Source organism: Carya illinoinensis, chromosome 5 (assembly GCF_018687715.1).
Source record: "Carya illinoinensis cultivar Pawnee chromosome 5, C.illinoinensisPawnee_v1, whole genome shotgun sequence".
Classification (NCBI taxonomy): Eukaryota; Viridiplantae; Streptophyta; class Magnoliopsida; order Fagales; family Juglandaceae; genus Carya; species Carya illinoinensis.
The window spans coordinates 43,182,362-43,202,304 of NC_056756.1; the positions used below are offsets into that span (position 1 = coordinate 43,182,362).

The following is a 19,943-nucleotide window of genomic DNA, read 5'->3' on the forward strand; positions in this document are numbered from 1 at the left end:
ATTTTATAATAAAATTAATTTTATAATATAATAAATTATATTAAATTACATTAATTTATAATATTATTTTTTTATAATTATTTTGTAACTAGAGTATTTATTACACATTCTGATTTTTAGTATTTAAAATTCTATTGATTTTTCTAAAGCATAAATTTAATTGATTTAAATTAACTTCTAATTTAAATTCCTTTTCAAAATCAAGCTTGAAATTACATTTTTAAATATTTAATATAGAACCTCTTGCGTTATAAATACGCGAAATTGGCTGTTGAATAAATGGGCGTATGGTAATTTCCGAACGCTAGATCTGGCCGCCGCGACTTACAAGAACGAATTACGAAAGCCCGTAATTCGAAGTTGATTGAATTCCTTGATTAAGGTCGGAGAAATGGCGAGTGATGGTGGCGGTGGAAAGGTCTCCTTCAAAGTGACCCTCACCTCTGATCCGAAGCTCCCTTTTAAAGTGTTCGTGAATTCAAACCCTTCGTATTATTTCTTCCTTCCTCCTGTGTCCGTGATTATTATTCACAGGTTATCGCAATTTTCTATTAAATCTCTCAGGTTTAGCGTACCAGAGGCAGCCCCTTTCACGGCTGTTCTGAAATTCGCCGCAGAGGAGTTCAAAGTGCCTCCCCAGACCAGCGCTATCATCACCAACGGTTATTCTAATTACCCCTTTATCTAGTGCCTGCCTTGCATGTTCTTCGTCGTTTTAATCTCCTATTTTGTTCTCGACATATTTTTGGCAATTAATCTCGTCTAAGCAAGGAGTGTTTTGGCTAGCCAGTCACAAGTGGTCGTCTAATTGCAAGAGATTTGAAATGATCTAGGGGAAAGAAACAAGAGAACTCTAAGTCAATATCTTTTATAAGGAAACTGCATTTTTTTTATTAGTTGAGACTCGTATTGTATACCTAGTAAACTTGTATAATCTATGAAAAGATCCTACACTCGTATTCCTGGGAACAATGTCATTATATGGTGTTAAAGTTGGATGTCTCAAAATGCAAACTTTTGCGAATTGTGATCATTTCACATGTTTTTCCGAAGTTCTTTTCTAAGTAATCCCGGGACTGAATTTCTTAAGGTAATGATTAATTGGATGTGAATGCCTAAATATTTTATGCTGGTTACCATGATTGTTTCCTAACACAATGTGAAGATCCATGGAAGGCTCAAGACGCATCTAAGCCCATGCTTCAAAAGAACCAGCCAAGGTTACAATTGGAGCCCCCTGAAATCATTGTAAAGGGCTTGAACTTTTCCCTCCCAAATAATGTGGGATCCCATTCAAAACTTTCCTATACACCAATCACACAATCCAAGATATTACAATGGCCCCCCTAAATCCCTGACCCCCCTAAATCCCTGACCCCCTTGTGAAGTTAAATCCATCATAGGTGGCGTGGCTCAAGTGCCACACTTCTGGTTGGGTTAGCTCTGTTTTTATCTGTAACAATCCAAGGAAGATAATCGGCACACCTATCCTAGCCAATCTTTGACACCATACTAACATTGTTTCTCTAAATTTTGGATGCGATACCTCCAATGTCTATGTTGCAATTTTGAAGAGTAGTTGAATTTGTAAGGATGTGGAATTCATTTTGCATAGACAGCAACACTGGGAATAGCAAAGTAGGGACTTCTTGGATTTTTGAATCCTGCTTAGTTGCATCTGTTTGGTTTCTTATTGCTTTTTGGCATTGGTGTTTCTAGAAAATTTAATGAGGTCCACAAAACATCATGTATGGTTACGGTTCAGTTTAAGCTAAGCCACAATCTATGAAGATAATTTAGAGAGAATATATATATGTGTATGTATATATGTATAATATGTGAATCTCACTATGGTAGAGCATGTTTGGACACTTGGAGTATCTCAGAATTTGTGAATAGCAGTGAAATGGTTTGAGTGAAGATGTTTCATTGGGTTTTGGGAAAGGAGAGAAAAAAAATGAATAAAAACATTATAAAGTTAAAAAATTATTTGAATACATTTTTTTAATATTAATTTGTTTTGAAGGTTGTAAAATTTGTATTATTTTTGTGTTTGAATAATGATTGGTATTGATTAGGCGAAAAACATTATCTTAATGCACGTACGAGATCATGCGTCTTTTAAGATGAAAAACATTTAAGAATTATAAGTGGCTCCTTTTCAAGTTATGTTCACTTTTAGCATATTAATTTTTTGTATAGGTAATCAAAGATATTATATTCATAGAAATAGGCAAAGCCCAAGTACACAGGCAGTATACATGAGGAAACGCCTATCTAGAGGCAACAATAGAAAGAAGAAAATCATGGACTCTTAGTCCGTTACAAACTACGGCCCCATACCACAAACAATGATTTAAAAAAGAAAGCTTTTAGCTCATCCATTGTTCTCTCTCGATCTCCAAAACTTCTAGCATTTCTCTCCCTCCAAATGCACCAACACATGCAGATCGGTACCAATCTCCAAATTGTCGCTACTTGTGAATCGCTATGTATTCCTCTCCGGCTTGCGAGGAAATCCACCAATCTACAAGGCATAACCCAAGACAACCCAACTCTTGAGAAAAAATCATCCCACATGATCCTATTTAGTATATTAATGCCCGGTTATTAATCTTGCTTGTTACTTTTTCAGCAATTATAAATCTACTCTTTTCAAATTTTGAAGCCTCAATTAACAAGATATTAGCAGCCTTAGAGACAGTCTTAGATATATTTGCCTGTTCATCCTGTGTCTGTCATTATTTCTCACTTTCTGTTTGCGTGTTTGCTTCATTCATGCAGATGGTGTTGGAATTAATCCTCAGCAAAGTGCAGGTATTGCCACGTTCTATTGCTTAGTTTTGGTTCTTCCTTTCAATTTCTGTTCTTGAGTTGTTCACCTATGTCTATTGAAGTCTTAAGCAAAGTTATTTGAGACAACATTTTTATGTTTCCCAGCTGAGAATTTATATTTTACATTCATTGATAAATGTGATTTTAGATGGAAAAGAATTGTTGTATTCATAGAATTTGTCTAGTTTCATACCAGTGTTTTTTTACTTCTTTTTTAGCTGATTGAGTTTGGAGCATGCATCGTTAGAAGTATCAACTCAATCCGTGTCATGCTCAATTGTTTTGATGTAGAGCAGTCCCGAGGCTGAATAATGTAGGACAGTTGCAGTAGGTTGATGGCCATCATTGTTTATTGGTCAGATCCGTTAAATATGAATCTTTTAAAGAAGCAAGTTGGGCTTTGTAATGGGTTATGGATAGGGTGGAATAATTTTTTTTTTTTTCGATGTCGGGGAACCTCTTCAAGGCAGGGTCATTTTGACCCACTCATGCAGAGTAAACCCCAGTCCCGTGCACCGCACCCTCAGAAGTTTCCCTACATGGAACAGGTTAAATCATTGGCTTTTCACTAGAGGGTGTGGCCCCAAAGGATTGTTTACACCCATGAGGTGTTGAACCTTGGACCTTGAGGAGAGTGATACCCCAAGACCAAGGCCTTCACCACTTGGGGTTGATAGGGTGGAATAATGAAAAAAGATTTAATGTGGAAATCCCCAATTATAGCAATTAAGGATCTAATGATTGCTTTTGTAATATAACACGAAGCACCCCTTTATGCATTTTCTAGCCATTATATTTTTAAAGAGTTTTCCTTGTATACTTCCTATGTACTCGGGCTTTGTCTATTTACGTGGATTAATAAAATCTTTTTTACCTATCAAAAAAAAAAATTTAAGTGTTTAAATTTTCTAGCCACAAAGCACCCCTTCATGCATTTTCTAGCCATTATATTTTTAACGAGTTTTCCTTGTATACTTCCTATGTACTCGGGTTTTGTCTATTTACATGGATTAATAAAATCTTTTTTACCTATCGAAAAAAAAAAAATAAGTGTTTAAATTCTCACTTATCAAAAAAAAAAGTTAAAAGTGTATTTTATATCTTGCAACATTAGGAATGTAGAACAGAGACTCTACACAGCCATTTATTCTTTCTCCAATTCGTCTTCTCTTTAAAACCCTTTCTTTGAAACTAAAATCTCCACGGTATCAGAGCTGGGTTGCTAGGTTCTTTACAGCATTGATCCTCATTTTTCCCTCCTCTTTGCTCCTCTCCTTCCTCTCAGATTGCTCCTCCGATCCGCTCAATCCAAATCAAATGAGACTAATAGATTGAACTTGTTCAACTCGGGTCAAGCCAACCCAAACTAGTCTAACCTGATTAACTCTGGCCATTCAAGCCCACCCTATCTTGCACATTCAACAAGTCAATGCAGCCTATATACTCTGATCTGGTTGAAGTAGGTTTGATCCGTCATCTCAGCCTGATTCAAGGCTCGCAATCACTACGTTAGCTTGGTTTAGGTTGGTACAGCCAGGTTCAGGTTTGGTTCAAGCCACTTTTGTGCATTTTTGTACTTGGTTAAATCTGATTTTCCACATTTGTCATCCTTTTCAGTTTTGAGTCAATCTAATGTCTTTTGTTTTCATCTGCATTCAATGTGTATTGATTGTTATTGGTTGGGTTGGTTTGAGTGTTACTTTGGATCTCACGGGTTCCAAATATGAAATATTGCCAGTTGCATTTGGCTTTGATGCACCTATGACCCCTAAGAAATTGAATGGTAAGAATTATGCATTTTGGGCCAAATGTGTTGGAAGTGTTTTTGAAGGGCAAGAGACTTCATAGCCACTTAACTGGAGAATCCTGAAGAAACTGATAATGGTCATTGGGAACTGGAAGATGCCCAAATCTTGTTCTTCTTGTGGACTAACATTGAACCTAGTATCAGTTCTAATCTAATTCACTTTAACACAACTATGGGGATGCTTGGGGAATGAGATGAGATGATAATTTTGTGAATAGTAGTAAGATGGTTTGTAAATAGTAGTAAGATAGTTTGAGTGAAGTATTTATTGGGTTTTGAAAAAGGAAAGAGAAAAAGTTGAATAAAAAATATTACAAAATTAAAATATTGTTAGAATATAATTATTTAATATTATTTTTATTTTGGGATTTGAAAAAGTTGAATTGTTTTTTGAAAGTTGTAATGATTAGTTTGAAAATATTGTAATAATTAGTTTGAAAGTGTTTGTGTTTGAATGTTTGGGAAAGAAATGAGATGGGATAGGATAAAATATGTTTCCAGACATCCCCTTAAGAGGTATGGGAGCATCTTGAACACGTATATTCTATTACTGGGAATATTATATATATGAGTTGCTTAAACATTACTTGGAGCTAAAACACTGTACTCAGAGTTTCAAGGAATACTTCTCCCAATTTATGCGTATATGTGACGGGCTGAACATGTATCAACATGGTAGTTCTGATGTTCCTCGTATGCAGCAACATCGTGAAGACTTAAATGTTGATTACTTCCTTATCAGCTTAAGGTTAGAATATGAGCCTATTCGTGCTCAGATTTTGGATAGTTTGAAGCTTCCATCGCATTCTGATGTGTTCTTCAGACATCAGAGTGCCACATTGTCTTGGAATAATTCTCAATTGAGTTCTGAAGACTATCGTGACAAGTCACCCTTCGTTGCCTCTCATGGGAGTTTAACTTTGCGTGAAAGCTGTGGTGTTGGCTGAGGTACATGTGGGGACCGCAGCACTGGGAGTGGTCTCACTCGACCTCGAGGTCGTGAACCTTGTAAATGCACTCACTGTGGTCAAGGTAATCATTTTGTGGATAATTGTTGGGGTTTGCATGGAAAACCATCTGGGTTAGTCAATAGAGCCTATCGGGATAATGCATCTCTCGATTACAGACATTCTTCTAGTTCTTGCTAGCCACCAGATTCAGAAGTAATTACCATATTGACAGATGAGTACGCTCAGCTTTTGTCTCACAAACAAGCCACTTCCTCTTCCACAACTACTTTTGCTCGATCAGATACCTCATCCAACCGTCCCCTTTTAGTCACCTACAATCCACAAAGCATTGATTCTAGAGTTGAACATTTGACAAAGTTTGTTTAGTACCTTGTCCAATTTGCATCTTCTAGAATCTCTATGAAGTGTTACCCTTGCGAATGGTTTCCGAGCTAAGGTTGTAAGCTCTGAGTCTGCCTAGCTTTGTATTGTGTCATCTGTTTTGTATATTCCATAAGAATCAACTTTCCACCTTGAACCACCACTTCCTTTTGTAACGTGCCCTCTAAACTTTCAATTTCATCACATGGTACCTATAAAATGCTAAAATGGTGCAATGTACACCTGTTGTTGGTTTGAGATGTTAAGTTGGACGAAAAGCTATCACATACCCCACACTTGTTCTTCATGCAATGACCAAGGTGCCCTTTTTTGTGTTATATTCCATAATGTAAAATTGGGGGTACTTTGGTCGTCTGATTCTTTCACGTTCATGTTACAGTTTTTCACTTTCCTTCCAAGTTTATTCTCCAAGCTAACAGAGACTGCACATCACAATTTTTTTTATAGTTTTGAGGGTTACAAGTATTGAAATTGAAAGTTTAGTAGGCACACTGCAAAAAATGTGGTAATTCAGATGTGTAGGATGTAATTTTCTGACAGTGTGTTTTTTTAGTTTATTAGTAAGATTGCTAATATCCTTTAATGTTCCGCCACTTTTAATCCTTTTTTGTATATTTTAAGATCTCAAGACAAGGAGGAATATTGGTAACTGCATGAAGTTCGTGACATATATGTTGCTCATCAAATTTAAAAGAAAAAATAAAAAATAAAGTCGGTGGCCTATATTATCTTTGCCTTCACCCCTCTGAGCCACCACATCTTCATCTTTGCACCCACATGACGTAGCTCCATCGAACTCTTTGCCATCGCTTCCTATAGGTGGATTACTTGTTTCTTCCTGTCACTCAAGGTCCCAAGGCCCCGTGCTTCCACCACCTTCTCTCCTCAGTCTTCGGGTCCAGGTTCACCCCACATTTCTGGCTCATTGCCAATCGTTCTTAGGAAAGCTTATCAGTAATGTGTCACTAAACATTCCATTTGTTAGTTTGTTCATTGTCATTACATGGTAAATGTTATAATGGTTATGAGGATGAATTTAACACTTAGATATGGATTGGTCATTTACAACTGATATTTCTTTTGCTTTTTCTTTAGAAAGAAAAAGCTCAAGTTGAAACGCACCATATCATGTGACTGCTGGTGCGCACCATTATTTACAGATGTCGTTTGCAATATGGATCATGGTTTCTCACAAGAAAAAATTTGTCGTGCTTTGCAGGCAATGTCTTCCTGAAACATGGTTCGGAGCTACGCCTCATACCTCGTGATAGGGTTGGAGCATCTGGGATGTGAAAATCTGCATTATTATCATAACAAAAAGACTGACCTTTCTTCACTGGTTAAGTTGTGTTTGTGAGTTGGTTTCCTTTATAATTAATTGGAGAGGAATTTTAAACTTTCTGCGCATCAACCTAGCGAACTGTTTTATGTAAAGAGATGGAAGTCTATAATAAATTACTTAAATAATAGTAGAGGGTTTAAATGATACTTGGAATAAATTAATTTCAAGGCCCGGGCTCACCAATGGAACTGGGCTGAGCACATATATATAGGCCTGGAGGCTTATTCCTATTTCCTAGACCTTGGCGTATACAGTTGTTGCTTGAATGTAGGTATCCATTTAGTGGAAAATATAGGGTATTTTGGTCATTTCACATTATGTTGACCAGCTATATGATTGAAATTAGGAGCGTAAATTGGTCTGGTCTAGGGGTGATTTTCGGTCCATCATTTTTCTATGACCAAATTAGACCGAACATCTATAGGGGCCAGATCGGTCCAATTATTTTTTTATTTTTTTTCTTCTGTTTTTTTTTTCTAAAAGAATAAATAAAAAAATTTATTTAAATTACGAAATTAAAATTAAATGAATTATTAATGTAGATTATATAACTAATTCATTAAAAAAGATTTTATATGGTCAACAATAAATTAGATGAAAATTACATAATTAATTTATATAATTATTATATAAAAATAATATATTAAATTGTTAAAAAAAAATATATATATATATATATAGAAGCTCGGTCCAGTCTGGTTTAAAATTTATAAATTTCAATATCGATGTGAAATTATGCATAGCATGAAAAATGGAAAGCTGGAAAACAGGAGAAGGAAATGAACTGAACTTCTCATTATCGAAGAGAATATATGAATATCTGAGATTATATCTTCAGACTCTATACAATCAGCTATTTATAGAATTTGAGACTATTTACAAGTTGCCATCTGGACCACTTATTTACAGAGATGAAAATAACTAATTTAACTAACTGCCGTGTATCATGAAGCCCTCTGTTTGGCTTCTAAAGATCTTAATTCCAATTCCTCTACATGGTTTTGTATATTCCAACAGCCCCCCTCAAGATGAGAATGAATATTAATCATTCCCATCTTGCGAATAAGATGATGAAAGTTTAGTGATCCAAGAGGTTTAGTTAGAATATCAGCCAACTGATGCTTTGAAGGAATGTGAATAATTTTGATGATGCCTTGAGACAGTTTTTCCCGAACCAAATGACAATCCAATTGAATGTGCTTGGTTTTCTCGTGATGGACAGGATTAGAAGCAATATCAGAGGCTGGTTTGCTATCTGTATACAGTAGGGCAGCCTGAGAATGAGGTACATTCAAATCAGCTAAGAAATAGATAAGCCATTGAACTTCACAAGTGGTTGAGGCCAAGGCCCTGTACTCGGATTCAGCAGATGATCTGCTTACAGTGGGCTGTTTCTTTGACTTCCAAGAAACAAGTGAGTCTCCTATAAACACTGTGAAACCAGTTACACTTCTCCTAGTGTCCAAGCATCCGCCTCAATCACTATCTGAGTATGCTTTGAGATGCAAAGAAGATGATTTAGACATGAAAATTCCCTGACCTGGAGTGGCTTTAATGTACCTGAGTACCCTCTCGGCAGCTTGGAGATGCAAAGCAGTTGGATTTGCCATGAATTGGCTTAAAGCTTGGACAGAATAAGCTATGTCAGGTCTTGTTATAGTTAAGTATAGCAATCTGCCCACAAGTCTACGAAATGCTGTAGGATCAGTTAAGGATGAAGATGAGTCATTTGCAGTTAACTTGAGATTAGACTCCATAGGAAATGCAACTGGTTTGCAAGCAGAGAAACCAGTATCTTCTAAGATATCTAGAGCATATTTCCTCTGAGATAAGGCTATGCCTTTGGATGATCTAGCCACTTCTATCCCCAATATGTATTTCAGTTCACCAAGATCCTTAATTGTAAATGAATCATGTAAGTACTTCTTCACAATGTTGATCTGCTCAATACTGTCAGAGGCAAGAATTACATCATCAACATAAATGAGTAAAGCTATGAAAGATGTTGATGTCTGTTTAGTGAACAAAGAGGAATATGATTTTCCTTGAATGAAACCCAATTGAAGCAAGGAGGAAGAGAGTTTGGAAAACCATTGCCTGGATGCCTGTTTCAACCCATATAAACTCTTTTTAAGCTTGCAAACCCGATGGTCATTTGGTGAGGAATAGCCTGGTGGTAATTGCATATACACCTCCTCATTAAGGTCTCCATGCAAGAATGCATTATTTACATCTAATTGATGTAAATGCCACTGTTTTATAGCAGCAACAACAAGCAATACCCTTACTGTGGTCATCTTAGCAACCGGGGAGTAGGTGTCAAAAAAATCAAGCCCTTCTTTTTGAGTATACCCCTTTGCTACTAGTCTAGCTTTGCATCTCTCAACTGTGCCATCAGCTTTGAATTTTACCCTATAAACCCATTTACAACCTATTGCAATCTTATTTGGAGGTAAAATAGCTAAATCCCATGTTTTGTTAAATTCAAGAGCCTTTATTTCTTCTGCCATGGCAACTTGCCATTGAGGATGAGAAACAGCTTGTTTAAAGCTTTTTGGTTGAAAGGTTGAGGTAATGGTAGCAACAAATTTCTTATATTTGGGAGACAACTGAGAAGTTGAAAGATAGGCTAATATTGAATGCTGAATACCTGTTTGAGAAGAGGAAGTGCAGCTGGAAGATGATTGAATTACTGAAGCTGTCTGAGCTGTATTACCACAATAGAATTCTGCAAATATGTAGGAGGATGCCTGATTCGTTGAGATCTTCTTAAAGATTGTTTAGATGGACTTGAAACTGGGGAAGGATCTATAACAGAAACAGGATTTGAGATTGAATCTGAATCAATAGCAGAAACAGGATTTTGAACTGAGGTAGGATCTGAGTATTCATACACCTGAGGGTAATTAGGAAATACAAATGGTGTATGAGTTGTATCTGGTATGGATGGAAAAATGGATTCATAAAAAATCACATTTCTGGAAACAAAGGTTTTAAGAGTGACAAGATCCAAGAGTTTGTAACCTTTGATGTTTGGTGGATAACCTAGAAAGAGACACTTTGAGGCTCTCGGATCAAATTTTCCTCTATGATTTGTGAGTGTGCTAGCAAAGCACAAGCATCCAAACACTTTGAGATAATTGTAATTTGGATGTTTTTGGAATAGAAGAAAATATGGTGTATTATTTTGGAGTACAGAAGAAGGAGTTCTGTTTATGATATGTGTGGCTGTCAATACACAATCAGACCAATAGGAAAGAGGTAATTTGGATTGAAAAAGTAATGCTCTAGCCACATTTAGTAGGTGTTGATGTTTTCTTTCAACCCTACCATTTTGTTGAGGTGATTCAACACAAGATAATTGATGTAATATGCCATGTTCTTGGTAGAAGTTGGGCATATTAAACTCTTGTCCATTGTCAGATCGAAGAGTTTTGATGACTGTGTTGAATTGAGTGTGAACATAGCTGATGAATTTTGTGAGAATAATGCGAGTTTCAGCTTTAGTTTTCATGAGATATAGCCAAGTGAATCTGCTATAATCATCTACAATAGTTAGAAAATAGCTGAAACCTGAATATGAAATAGTAGAGAAAGGACCCCAAATGTCACAATGAACCAATTGAAATGCTTTATTTGAATGAGAATTTGATACAGAGAATGGAAGCCTCTTCTGTTTGGCTAGAGGACAGATTTCACATACATGATCTTTAGAAGAAGTTACATTGGAATTTATTTGAGTAATGAATTGTAATCTAGCATATGGAATATGTCCTAATCGAAGATGCCAAGTATTAGTATTTGGAGTACATTTATTTGCTAAAGAAGTTGAAGATGCACAAACTGAATCAGGTTGTATATTTCTTGATTGAACAGCAGGGAATTGTAGGTGGTATAAGCCAGATTTTGCTTCAGCAAGACCAATCATTCTCCAGCTGGTGAGATTCTGCAAGATACAAGTGGATTTAAAGAAAAATAAACCAATGGAGTTATCTTTGGTCAGTTTGGAAGTAGATATAAGATTGACATTAAAGGAAGGTATGTAAAGAACATCATGTAGGATTAAGTCAGAAGATAAATGGACATTTCCAGTAAATGCAATAGGAACAGATTGTCCATTTGGTAAATGGACGAAAGATGTTTTTGTTGGTAAGTGAATTGAGCTGAAGAAATGAGGAGAACAGATCATATGATCTGTTGCTCCTGTATCTAAAATCCAAGTAGAATTATTCTTGAAAGAAGAAACAGCAGTGTGACAGAATTTTATACCTGAAGTGGAAGCAGTGTCTGCTGTAGTATTAGAGGATATATTTGTATTGGACAAGCTATTAGCAAGTGTCAGCAGGTTTTGAATTTGCTCTTGAGAAAATATGTTTGGGATATTTGAATTATTTTCCAAGAAAGAAGCAATATTTGCAACAGGTAATCTGGTATATGGATTTCCATATTGAGTGGGGGGATTTCTTTTGCCCTTTGGACCCTTCCATCCAGGTGGATAACCAATCAACTGAAAGCATTTATCGGCAAGATGTCCAGTGTATCCACAATGAGAGCAAGTGACATCAGATTTTGGTTTATTCCTGATGATTCTAGTCCCATTTTGTTTCTGATTTTGTGCAGCAAGCATGGCATGGGAGTCCATAGAAATGCCAACAGCATTTGTTAAGGATCTCTGACTTTCTTCTTGCAGCAACAAAGAAAACACTTTGCTCATAGAAGGCAATGGTGATTGAAGCAACAACTGACTTCGTATCATAGAGTAAGAGTCATGCAATCCGATTAAAAATTTCATCACATAATCGGATTGTTGCCTATCTGTGAGATTCTTGAAGATGTTACAGGTGCATTTTTCCAAGATTCCACATCTACAACTTGGAATAGGTCTATAACTGATGTATTCATCCCAGAGGGTCTTGAATTCACTAAAATACTCAGTTATCGATTTTGTTCCTTGAGAAATTGAACTAAGAGATTTTTCTAAAATGAAAACCCTTGGGCCATCACTACGAAGGTACCTTGTTTTGATTTCTTCCCAAATATCATATGCAGTGGTGAAATACAGCAGACTACCACGGATTTCTTTAGCTATCGAGTTCATTAGCCAAGATAGAACAAGGTTGTTTGCTCGCAGCCATGCAGTTCGAAGCAGAGGATTATCAAGATTGGATGGAACTAGACTTCCATCAATAAATGCAATCTTGTTCTTTACTGTGAGAGCAATGGAGATAGCTCGACTCCATGCAGTGTAGTTTTCTCCAGTGAAGATCTCAGAAACCAATAGTGCACCAGGATTATCAGAGGGATGGAGGTAGTAATAGCTAGATGAATCATCAGAGGGATTAACCCTAGAATTCGCCATAGAAGCAGAGTTTTCAGAATTTTCAGAATCCGTCATAGAGACAAGAACGAAAATTCAAGAATGATGAAACGATGAAAATTTTGCAGCGGAGTTTGTATTTACTCGATGATACCATGTGAAATTATGCATAGCATGAAAAATGGAAAGCTGGAAAACAGGAGAAGGAAATGAACTGAACTTCTCATTATCGAAGAGAATATATGAATATCTGAGATTATATCTTCAGACTCTATACAATCAGCTATTTATAGAATTTGAGACTATTTACAAGTTGCCATCTGGACCACTTATTTACAGAGATGAAAATAACTAATTTAACTAACTGCCGTGTATCATGAAGCCCTCTGTTTGGCTTCTAAAGATCTTAATTCCAATTCCTCTACATGGTTTTGTATATTCCAACAATCGAACTGAATGGTTTTGATGGATTGAGATTGGCCAATCTAAAATTCAGTCTGATCCGGTTCAGTTCAAATGAGTCAGTCTGAACAGTTTTTTCGGCTTACACCCATTTGAAGTACACTTTGTTTCTTAATTCAAAGAAGAGAGTCATTTATGATGGTCTAGGTTGATGGACTGGGCTTGGATTGATCCTTGGACACTTTGGGAAAGCTCAGTTTTACCCCATTTTGCTATTGTTGTAGATCACAGAGAAAAGTGTTTAAAAAATGCTCAGTTGCCCTATTTATGACAACTCGGTACAACGCTATTAGGTCTCTTGAAGGGCCTTGCATATCCGAATCCGCATCCAAATTTTTGTCAATCACGTTGTCTTTCCGTAATGTGAATCAGATATTTAATAAACCTATTATCGTTCTTTCCCTAGTAAATTAAGAACAAATTTCTGGGTGGGAAGTAATTTTAATTGACATCACACGTGATTTGGGGTGGACAAGTCTCAGAGTTTCCTCCAATTCCACCAAATTTCAGATGCCAGCCAAAACATTTTTAACTCATTTATAACTTGTTATTTTGAACTCATGAGCCCATGCACACGAGGCACTGCAGTCTGCAGGGCATTGATCACATTGAAATCTATCACAAGTTGGCAAAGCTTGGGGGTGTAATGAAGTTAGGTGCACCATACGTATGATCTGTTTATATTTTAGTGGGTCTGGGAGGAAGTGAGGACAAATGCATTTAGACATTGTATCTAACAAAACTGCCAATTTTTAATGTCCTCCTGAATATGAATCTCTTTGCAGTGTCCCCATCTCATTAATTGTGTCTCCCTAACAACCTTTCTTCTTCCATGGCTAACACAGGTGTGGCACCCCACCTATGCTCCCCCAGCTACTTGGATCTCATTGCCCATATTTTCAATTACTCAATTATCATAGTCTCTTAAATGTGCATTTGTTTGAAAATTGCAACAAATACTAGTTTTTGAGACAAGCACATTTGGAATTCCTAGGTAATTCTATCATGTTGATTCCTTAAGAATTTGGTTTCTCTTTTGGGGCACCGTTTTAAAATTTGAATTCTATTTTCTATATATTGTACGAAGTTATATATTATTAAAATAAATAAATGTGAAGTGTTAACTTTGGCAAAAGTGAAAAATATTGTAGTGTTATAATCTAATTGTTTAAAGATATCACAATATTAACCATTTGGTTAATATTTTTTAATTTTTTAATTTTTTTGGGTAATAACAAGTATAGAGAGAACTCTAAAATCTCCTTATCTCAAGTTTTGGGTCTTCTCCGCGTTAGATGGAGTCTTTGGCCAACTTTTGCATCATTAGTAGCTTTCACTTACAAGAAGTTTATAAAAGAAAATTGATATTTGAAGTTATAAGTGTGCAAGCGTCGCACAGGACTGACTCAATGGTAAGGTAATTCAGGCCATTGTCTAAGGTTCTCACCCTATGTACGGCTCCAAAATTAAAAATAAGGTGTTTTTTAAATGTTTTTGAAAAAAAAATAACCATTTCATTAAATAAAATTTTAAATAAATATTATATTTTTCAATGTGTGCAAGGCTCCATAATACTAAATTTAAGATTTAATATAATGAATTATATATTTTTTAAATAATTTTTTAAGATCTTGTTAAATTGAAGTACAAAATTTGCATTGAGGCTTCATTTTAAGTTGTTATATTAAATATAAATTTTAAAAAAAATTATTTAAAGATTTTAAATAAAATCTTATTTTATTGAAAATTTTGAAAATATTCCATATAATAATTTATATTTTATTATATTATAATTAGGAATAACTAACTTAAATTTTGCCTTAGACCTCTATTTATATTAAATCATTGAAATAAATAAATAAATACGAAATTCACATGAAAAAAAAATTAATTTTTTAACAATAAACTCTACACTTTTTTAAAATAACTGTAAGACATTTATATATTTCACGAGTATATGATTCCTTAAAAAAAAAAAAATGGAAGCACTATAAGAAAGAGTACCTCACATAAAAAGCACGTTAAAATTGTGGGGATCTCCAAGTTGGTTTTCTAACGTGTAAAGTTCTATCTCTTTTTATTTATAGTTTTTATTTTTTATTTTTTATCTATTTTATGAAGAGAAATGATATTTAAAGTTGTGGTTATGCAAGCAGCGTGCAGTCGCTTTGAAAAAAATAATTAATATGGAACCCACATGAAAAAAAAAAAACTAACTTTTTAATCGTAGATCCCACTCTTTTTTAAAGCGATTGCACGATGTTTGCAATTCTACGACTGTATGTAACATTACCCTTTTATGAATGTACATTTGATTACCATATCAACGTCCAAACACAATAGCTTTATGTAACGTGTTAAGTATCATATGAGCCATTCGATTGTATTGATGGACTCTGGTCTCATCGAAAAATTACATCAATCATAAGATAATGCTCTTAACTATTTAGAAAATACTTTATTATCAAGGTACATGAATTGATTCATATATATTGTATTTGTGTATCATCACACCATTATAAATTATCAGTAAAACAAAAATATTAACATTTATTATTATGTAAGCAGTCCATTTTTCTACCCCTTTTTGCTAAGTTATGTAAACAGTTGTTACTACTTGCAACAAAATTGGTTCCCCTGACCAATTCCTTTGAGTCTTGAATTCTGTTGCATACAATTATTTTTACATAATTTCTATATACTCTGTTAATATAATTGGTCAAAATATTTATTTTATATTAAAAAGAAGTAATGCAGCCAATCATATTAGTAAAGTATATAGAAAGTATGTAAAAATGACTCTACATCTAATTTTTGTTAAAAGAGTAATGTAATATTGTAAAGTGTGTAAGCGTCATACAGTCATTTTGAAAAAAAATAAGATCCACTGTTAAAAAATTAATTTTCTTTTTATTTGAATCTCGTATTTTTTCACTTTCTTTTAAGTTTTAAAAACATGTACTTTATGGAATTAAGATTAGATTGTTGCCTATTGGATATGCAAATGTTAGTTGAAAGTTTTGGCCAATTATTAAATACTCTTAAATACCCATATGTTAGTTTTATTAATTCTATCAAGTGATTCATATCTTTAAACTGTGTCTCATTGAGAGAACCATGTAATGCCACTGCCATGTCAAATCATTTGCAAGTAACTGACAAACATTATTGAGCCACTGCCATCACTGGTCCTTGACTAGTTGAGGGAAAGCAGATATGGATCTCTGCCTTCGTTCCTGCACCATAGATCCTTCTTGATAGATTCTTAACTGCACTAAATATTACTATTTTTATGTAAAAAATATTGAAAAATCGGTTGAATCGGATCCAATCGATTTACAAGTGGTATGGTATGGTACCCTAAATTGTAAGAATTCAGTGTGATAATTCTAAGGTCAGAATGTTGATAATTTTTATTGAGTCTAAATTATATTTAATAATTTATATTAGATAAACCTACGAGCAATAAGTTATTAAGATTGATTATGAGTTTTAAGTAGACTCAATAGTTAGGTTAAATTTTGTTTATTATTTATTAACGAGTTTGACTTCTATTGCCCAGATGACTAACACAAGAGGGGGGATGAATTGAGTTGTATTAAAAAAAATAACAATTATAAATAAAATTAATAATATAAAATATAAACAAAATATGAAATAGCAATAAATATAAAGAGTAAGGGTAAGAGAGAAGCAAACTCAGTATGTTAACGAGGTTCGGCCCCACTGCCTACGTCCTCGCCTCAAGCTACCCCTTGAGGATTCCCAAATTCACTATTCAACCTCCTTCAGGTGGAGATAGAAACCTATTACACCTTTGAACAACACCGCTACAAAGGATCCGTGTAGAACACCCTCTACACTTGCAATCACCTTACACGTGGTGATTCAACTATTTCCCGTGTAGAATACTTTCTACACGCATAAGGGTTATACACACCATTTTTCTGATACAAAAGCTGATAGTGGGTAGGTTATCAGAAAACACTCCTCAATGAGTGAAATAAGAACAATACAGCGCAAACTATATCTCTCAAAATGAACAAGGATTAAGGTTCAATGCTTAGAGAAGAGAGAATGAAAGTTTTGAATGAATGTTGTATGCTCTTGGTGTTGTGAATGTGAAACTCTCAAATGATCTATTTATAGGCATATGAGATTTCATATTCAAATTTAAAAAGATTCACATGTCAAAGATAACATCATTCACTTTTTCAAAAAATTCAAATAAAAGGTTCTTCTTTTTCAATTGTCAAAGATAACATCATTCACTTTTTAAAAAAATCAAACCTAATCTTTTACTTTTGGCATATGACAAAATGAGCACACTTTACTTTTTTAATTTTTCAAACAAAATCATCTACCTTTTGTATAAGTCTAAAAACGTATCAATCACTTTTGAAAATATTCAAATAAAACATGCACATGTGAAAGATGACAATCAATCATCTTTAATATTTTCAAAGTTCAACCCTTTAATCAAGGCATGCACATGTAAAAGATAACAATCAATTATCTTTCAAAATTTTCAAATTTAATTTTCAAAAATATTCATGCACATGTGAAAAATGTATTTTAATGCTTTATGATAAAATATTAATTTTGAGCATTAATCCTAATTTCGAATTTTGAAAAGATTTACAACATTACTATATAATTTTAATGTCAACTTGTTCCCTTATTGCTCATGCTTGTTTCCTTGATGTGCTTGACTCCATTGTGTAGACAACTTGAGTTTGAGACTTCTTTATTCTTTGAATTCATTTGTTATCATCAAAATCCATGTGTAAATATATAATTACACAAAACTTGAAATCTTGGGTTCAACAATCTCCCCCTTTTTGATGATGACAAATACTTGATAGAACCTGAAAGCTGTATTAATACTTAAGCTCCCCCTGAGAATGTGCGTTAGTTTTTCAAGCAAAAGTATAAATATAATTCCAAGTATATATAATAAGTTTAGCAATTCAAACAATATTAATGTTCTAGTCTAACACTTCTCCCCCTTTTGGCATCATTAAAAATGATCCGCAACAAGTAAATGGATCTGAAGAAAACGGTGCGTTAGTAGACACTGTAGATAAATAAATAAATTTCATCAGTCCGTGACCCGACAAGTGCGGCTAGAGATTTGAAAAAATCGTCTGATGTTGTTGACAAACGAGATTGAAGGCTCCGAGTTTCTAAAAAATGTCATTTTTACCGATCGGGAAAAAAAATACATTGCTATTTGACTTGGATGATAGCTTGTCTTATTCTTTATGCTATCTCTATAAAATCAATCCTGAAGTTCATCCAATCCGCATCAAATTTTCATCTCATCTCTATAACTCATCTGCATTCCTTCAACATTCTCGTTTTAAGCCTTCTACTCTTTTCTCAATGGCTCATTCTTCTAATATTTCTCTAGATCCATCCATGAGGCATTTTGCATCTCAACCTCCTGTCCTTTATGCAGCTGCCATTGGTGCCATGTTACAGCAGGAAAATAATAATCTGACTAATAAGTCAGATTCTGATGCTATTTATGACTTGGTGAGTCTTGGGACTCGCTACTCTTCCTCTATTGTTGCTTTTTCTCAGCGGCTACAAGCCAAAAATCATGAAGTTGAAAAGCTCAAAAAATAAATTGTTGTACTTCAACGAATTGTTCAAGAGTCTCATACAAGGGAATGAATCATTCAGCAGAATAATAAACAGTTGAAATCTTTATTAGATTCTTCATTCCGCTTGCTAGTTCCCATGGATAAGAATGACATGATATTGTATGAAGAGAATGAGCGTCTCAAACATGAGGCTAAGAATCTCAAGTTTATGTAAAAGTATTTAAAAAATCTATCTCTATTTTTATTGACTCTAGTCTATCTTTTAAGAGATATTTATAGCATGCATCATACCTATTTCTCTTCTGATCATACATAATCTATCTTCTGGTAAAGGCTTTGTGAAAATATCTGCTAACTGATCGTGTGTGTTTGTGAATTCTAATACTATATTGTCTTTCTGCACATGATCTCGAAGAAAATGATATCTTATTTCAATATGCTTAGTTCTAGAATGTTGTATTAGGTTCTTTGAAAGATTTATAGCACTTGTATTATCACATTTGATTGGAATGTGATTATACATGAGTTTAAAATCTTCAAATTGTTGCTTCATGTAGAGAACTTGAGTACAACAACTACCCGCAGCAACATATTCTGCCTCAGCAGTAGATAGTGCAACAGAATTTTATTTTTTACTAAACCAGGAAACTAGTGCATGACCTAAGAAATGACATGCTCCACTAGTGCTTTTTCGATTTATTTTACAGCCAGCATAATTTGCATCTGTGTAGCTGATTAGATCAAAAGATGTGTGCTTAGGGTACCATAACCCTAGGTTAATTGTACCACTAAGATATCTAAGAATGCGCTTTACTGCAATTAAATGTGATTCTTTTGGAAATGATTGAAAGCGTGCACATAAGCACACACTAAACATAATATCTGGTCTACTGGCTGTTAAATATAATAAGCTACCAATCATATTTCGATATATCTTCGAGTCAACTGACTTACCGGATTCATCTTTATCAAGTTTAGTTGATGGGCTCATTGGTGTTCCAATTTCCTTAACATTTTTCATCCCAAACTTCTTCAGTAATTCTTTAATATATTTTGATTGATTGATGAATGTCTCACTTTTTGCTTGCTTAATTTGCAATCTGAGAAAGAATGTAAGTTCTCCTATTATACTCATCTCAAATTCTTCTTGCATAGTCTTAGCAAAAACTTGACACATATTTTCATTAGTAAGACCGAATATTATATCATCAATATAAAT

The 19,943-nt window shown here is 34.4% G+C and overlaps 1 protein-coding gene across 2 annotated transcripts; it reads left to right on the forward strand.

The window, feature by feature from the left end:
• Window positions 1-274: 274 nt before the first annotated feature.
• LOC122310915 (ubiquitin-fold modifier 1) lies at window positions 275-7,480 on the forward strand. 2 transcript variants are annotated; one of them, XM_043125164.1, is made up of 5 exons: window positions 275-468; window positions 565-662; window positions 2,785-2,817; window positions 7,090-7,134; window positions 7,214-7,480. In XM_043125164.1, exons 1-4 carry the CDS (start codon window positions 392-394, stop codon window positions 7,107-7,109), a joined length of 228 nt encoding a protein of 75 aa, XP_042981098.1. In that variant the 5' UTR covers window positions 275-391; the 3' UTR covers window positions 7,110-7,134; window positions 7,214-7,480. The 2 variants fall into 2 exon arrangements, with proteins under 2 accessions (XP_042981098.1, XP_042981096.1); XM_043125162.1 differs by lacking the exon at window positions 7,090-7,134 and having other exon boundaries at window positions 278-468.
• The last annotated feature ends 12,463 nt before the right edge of the window (window positions 7,481-19,943 follow it).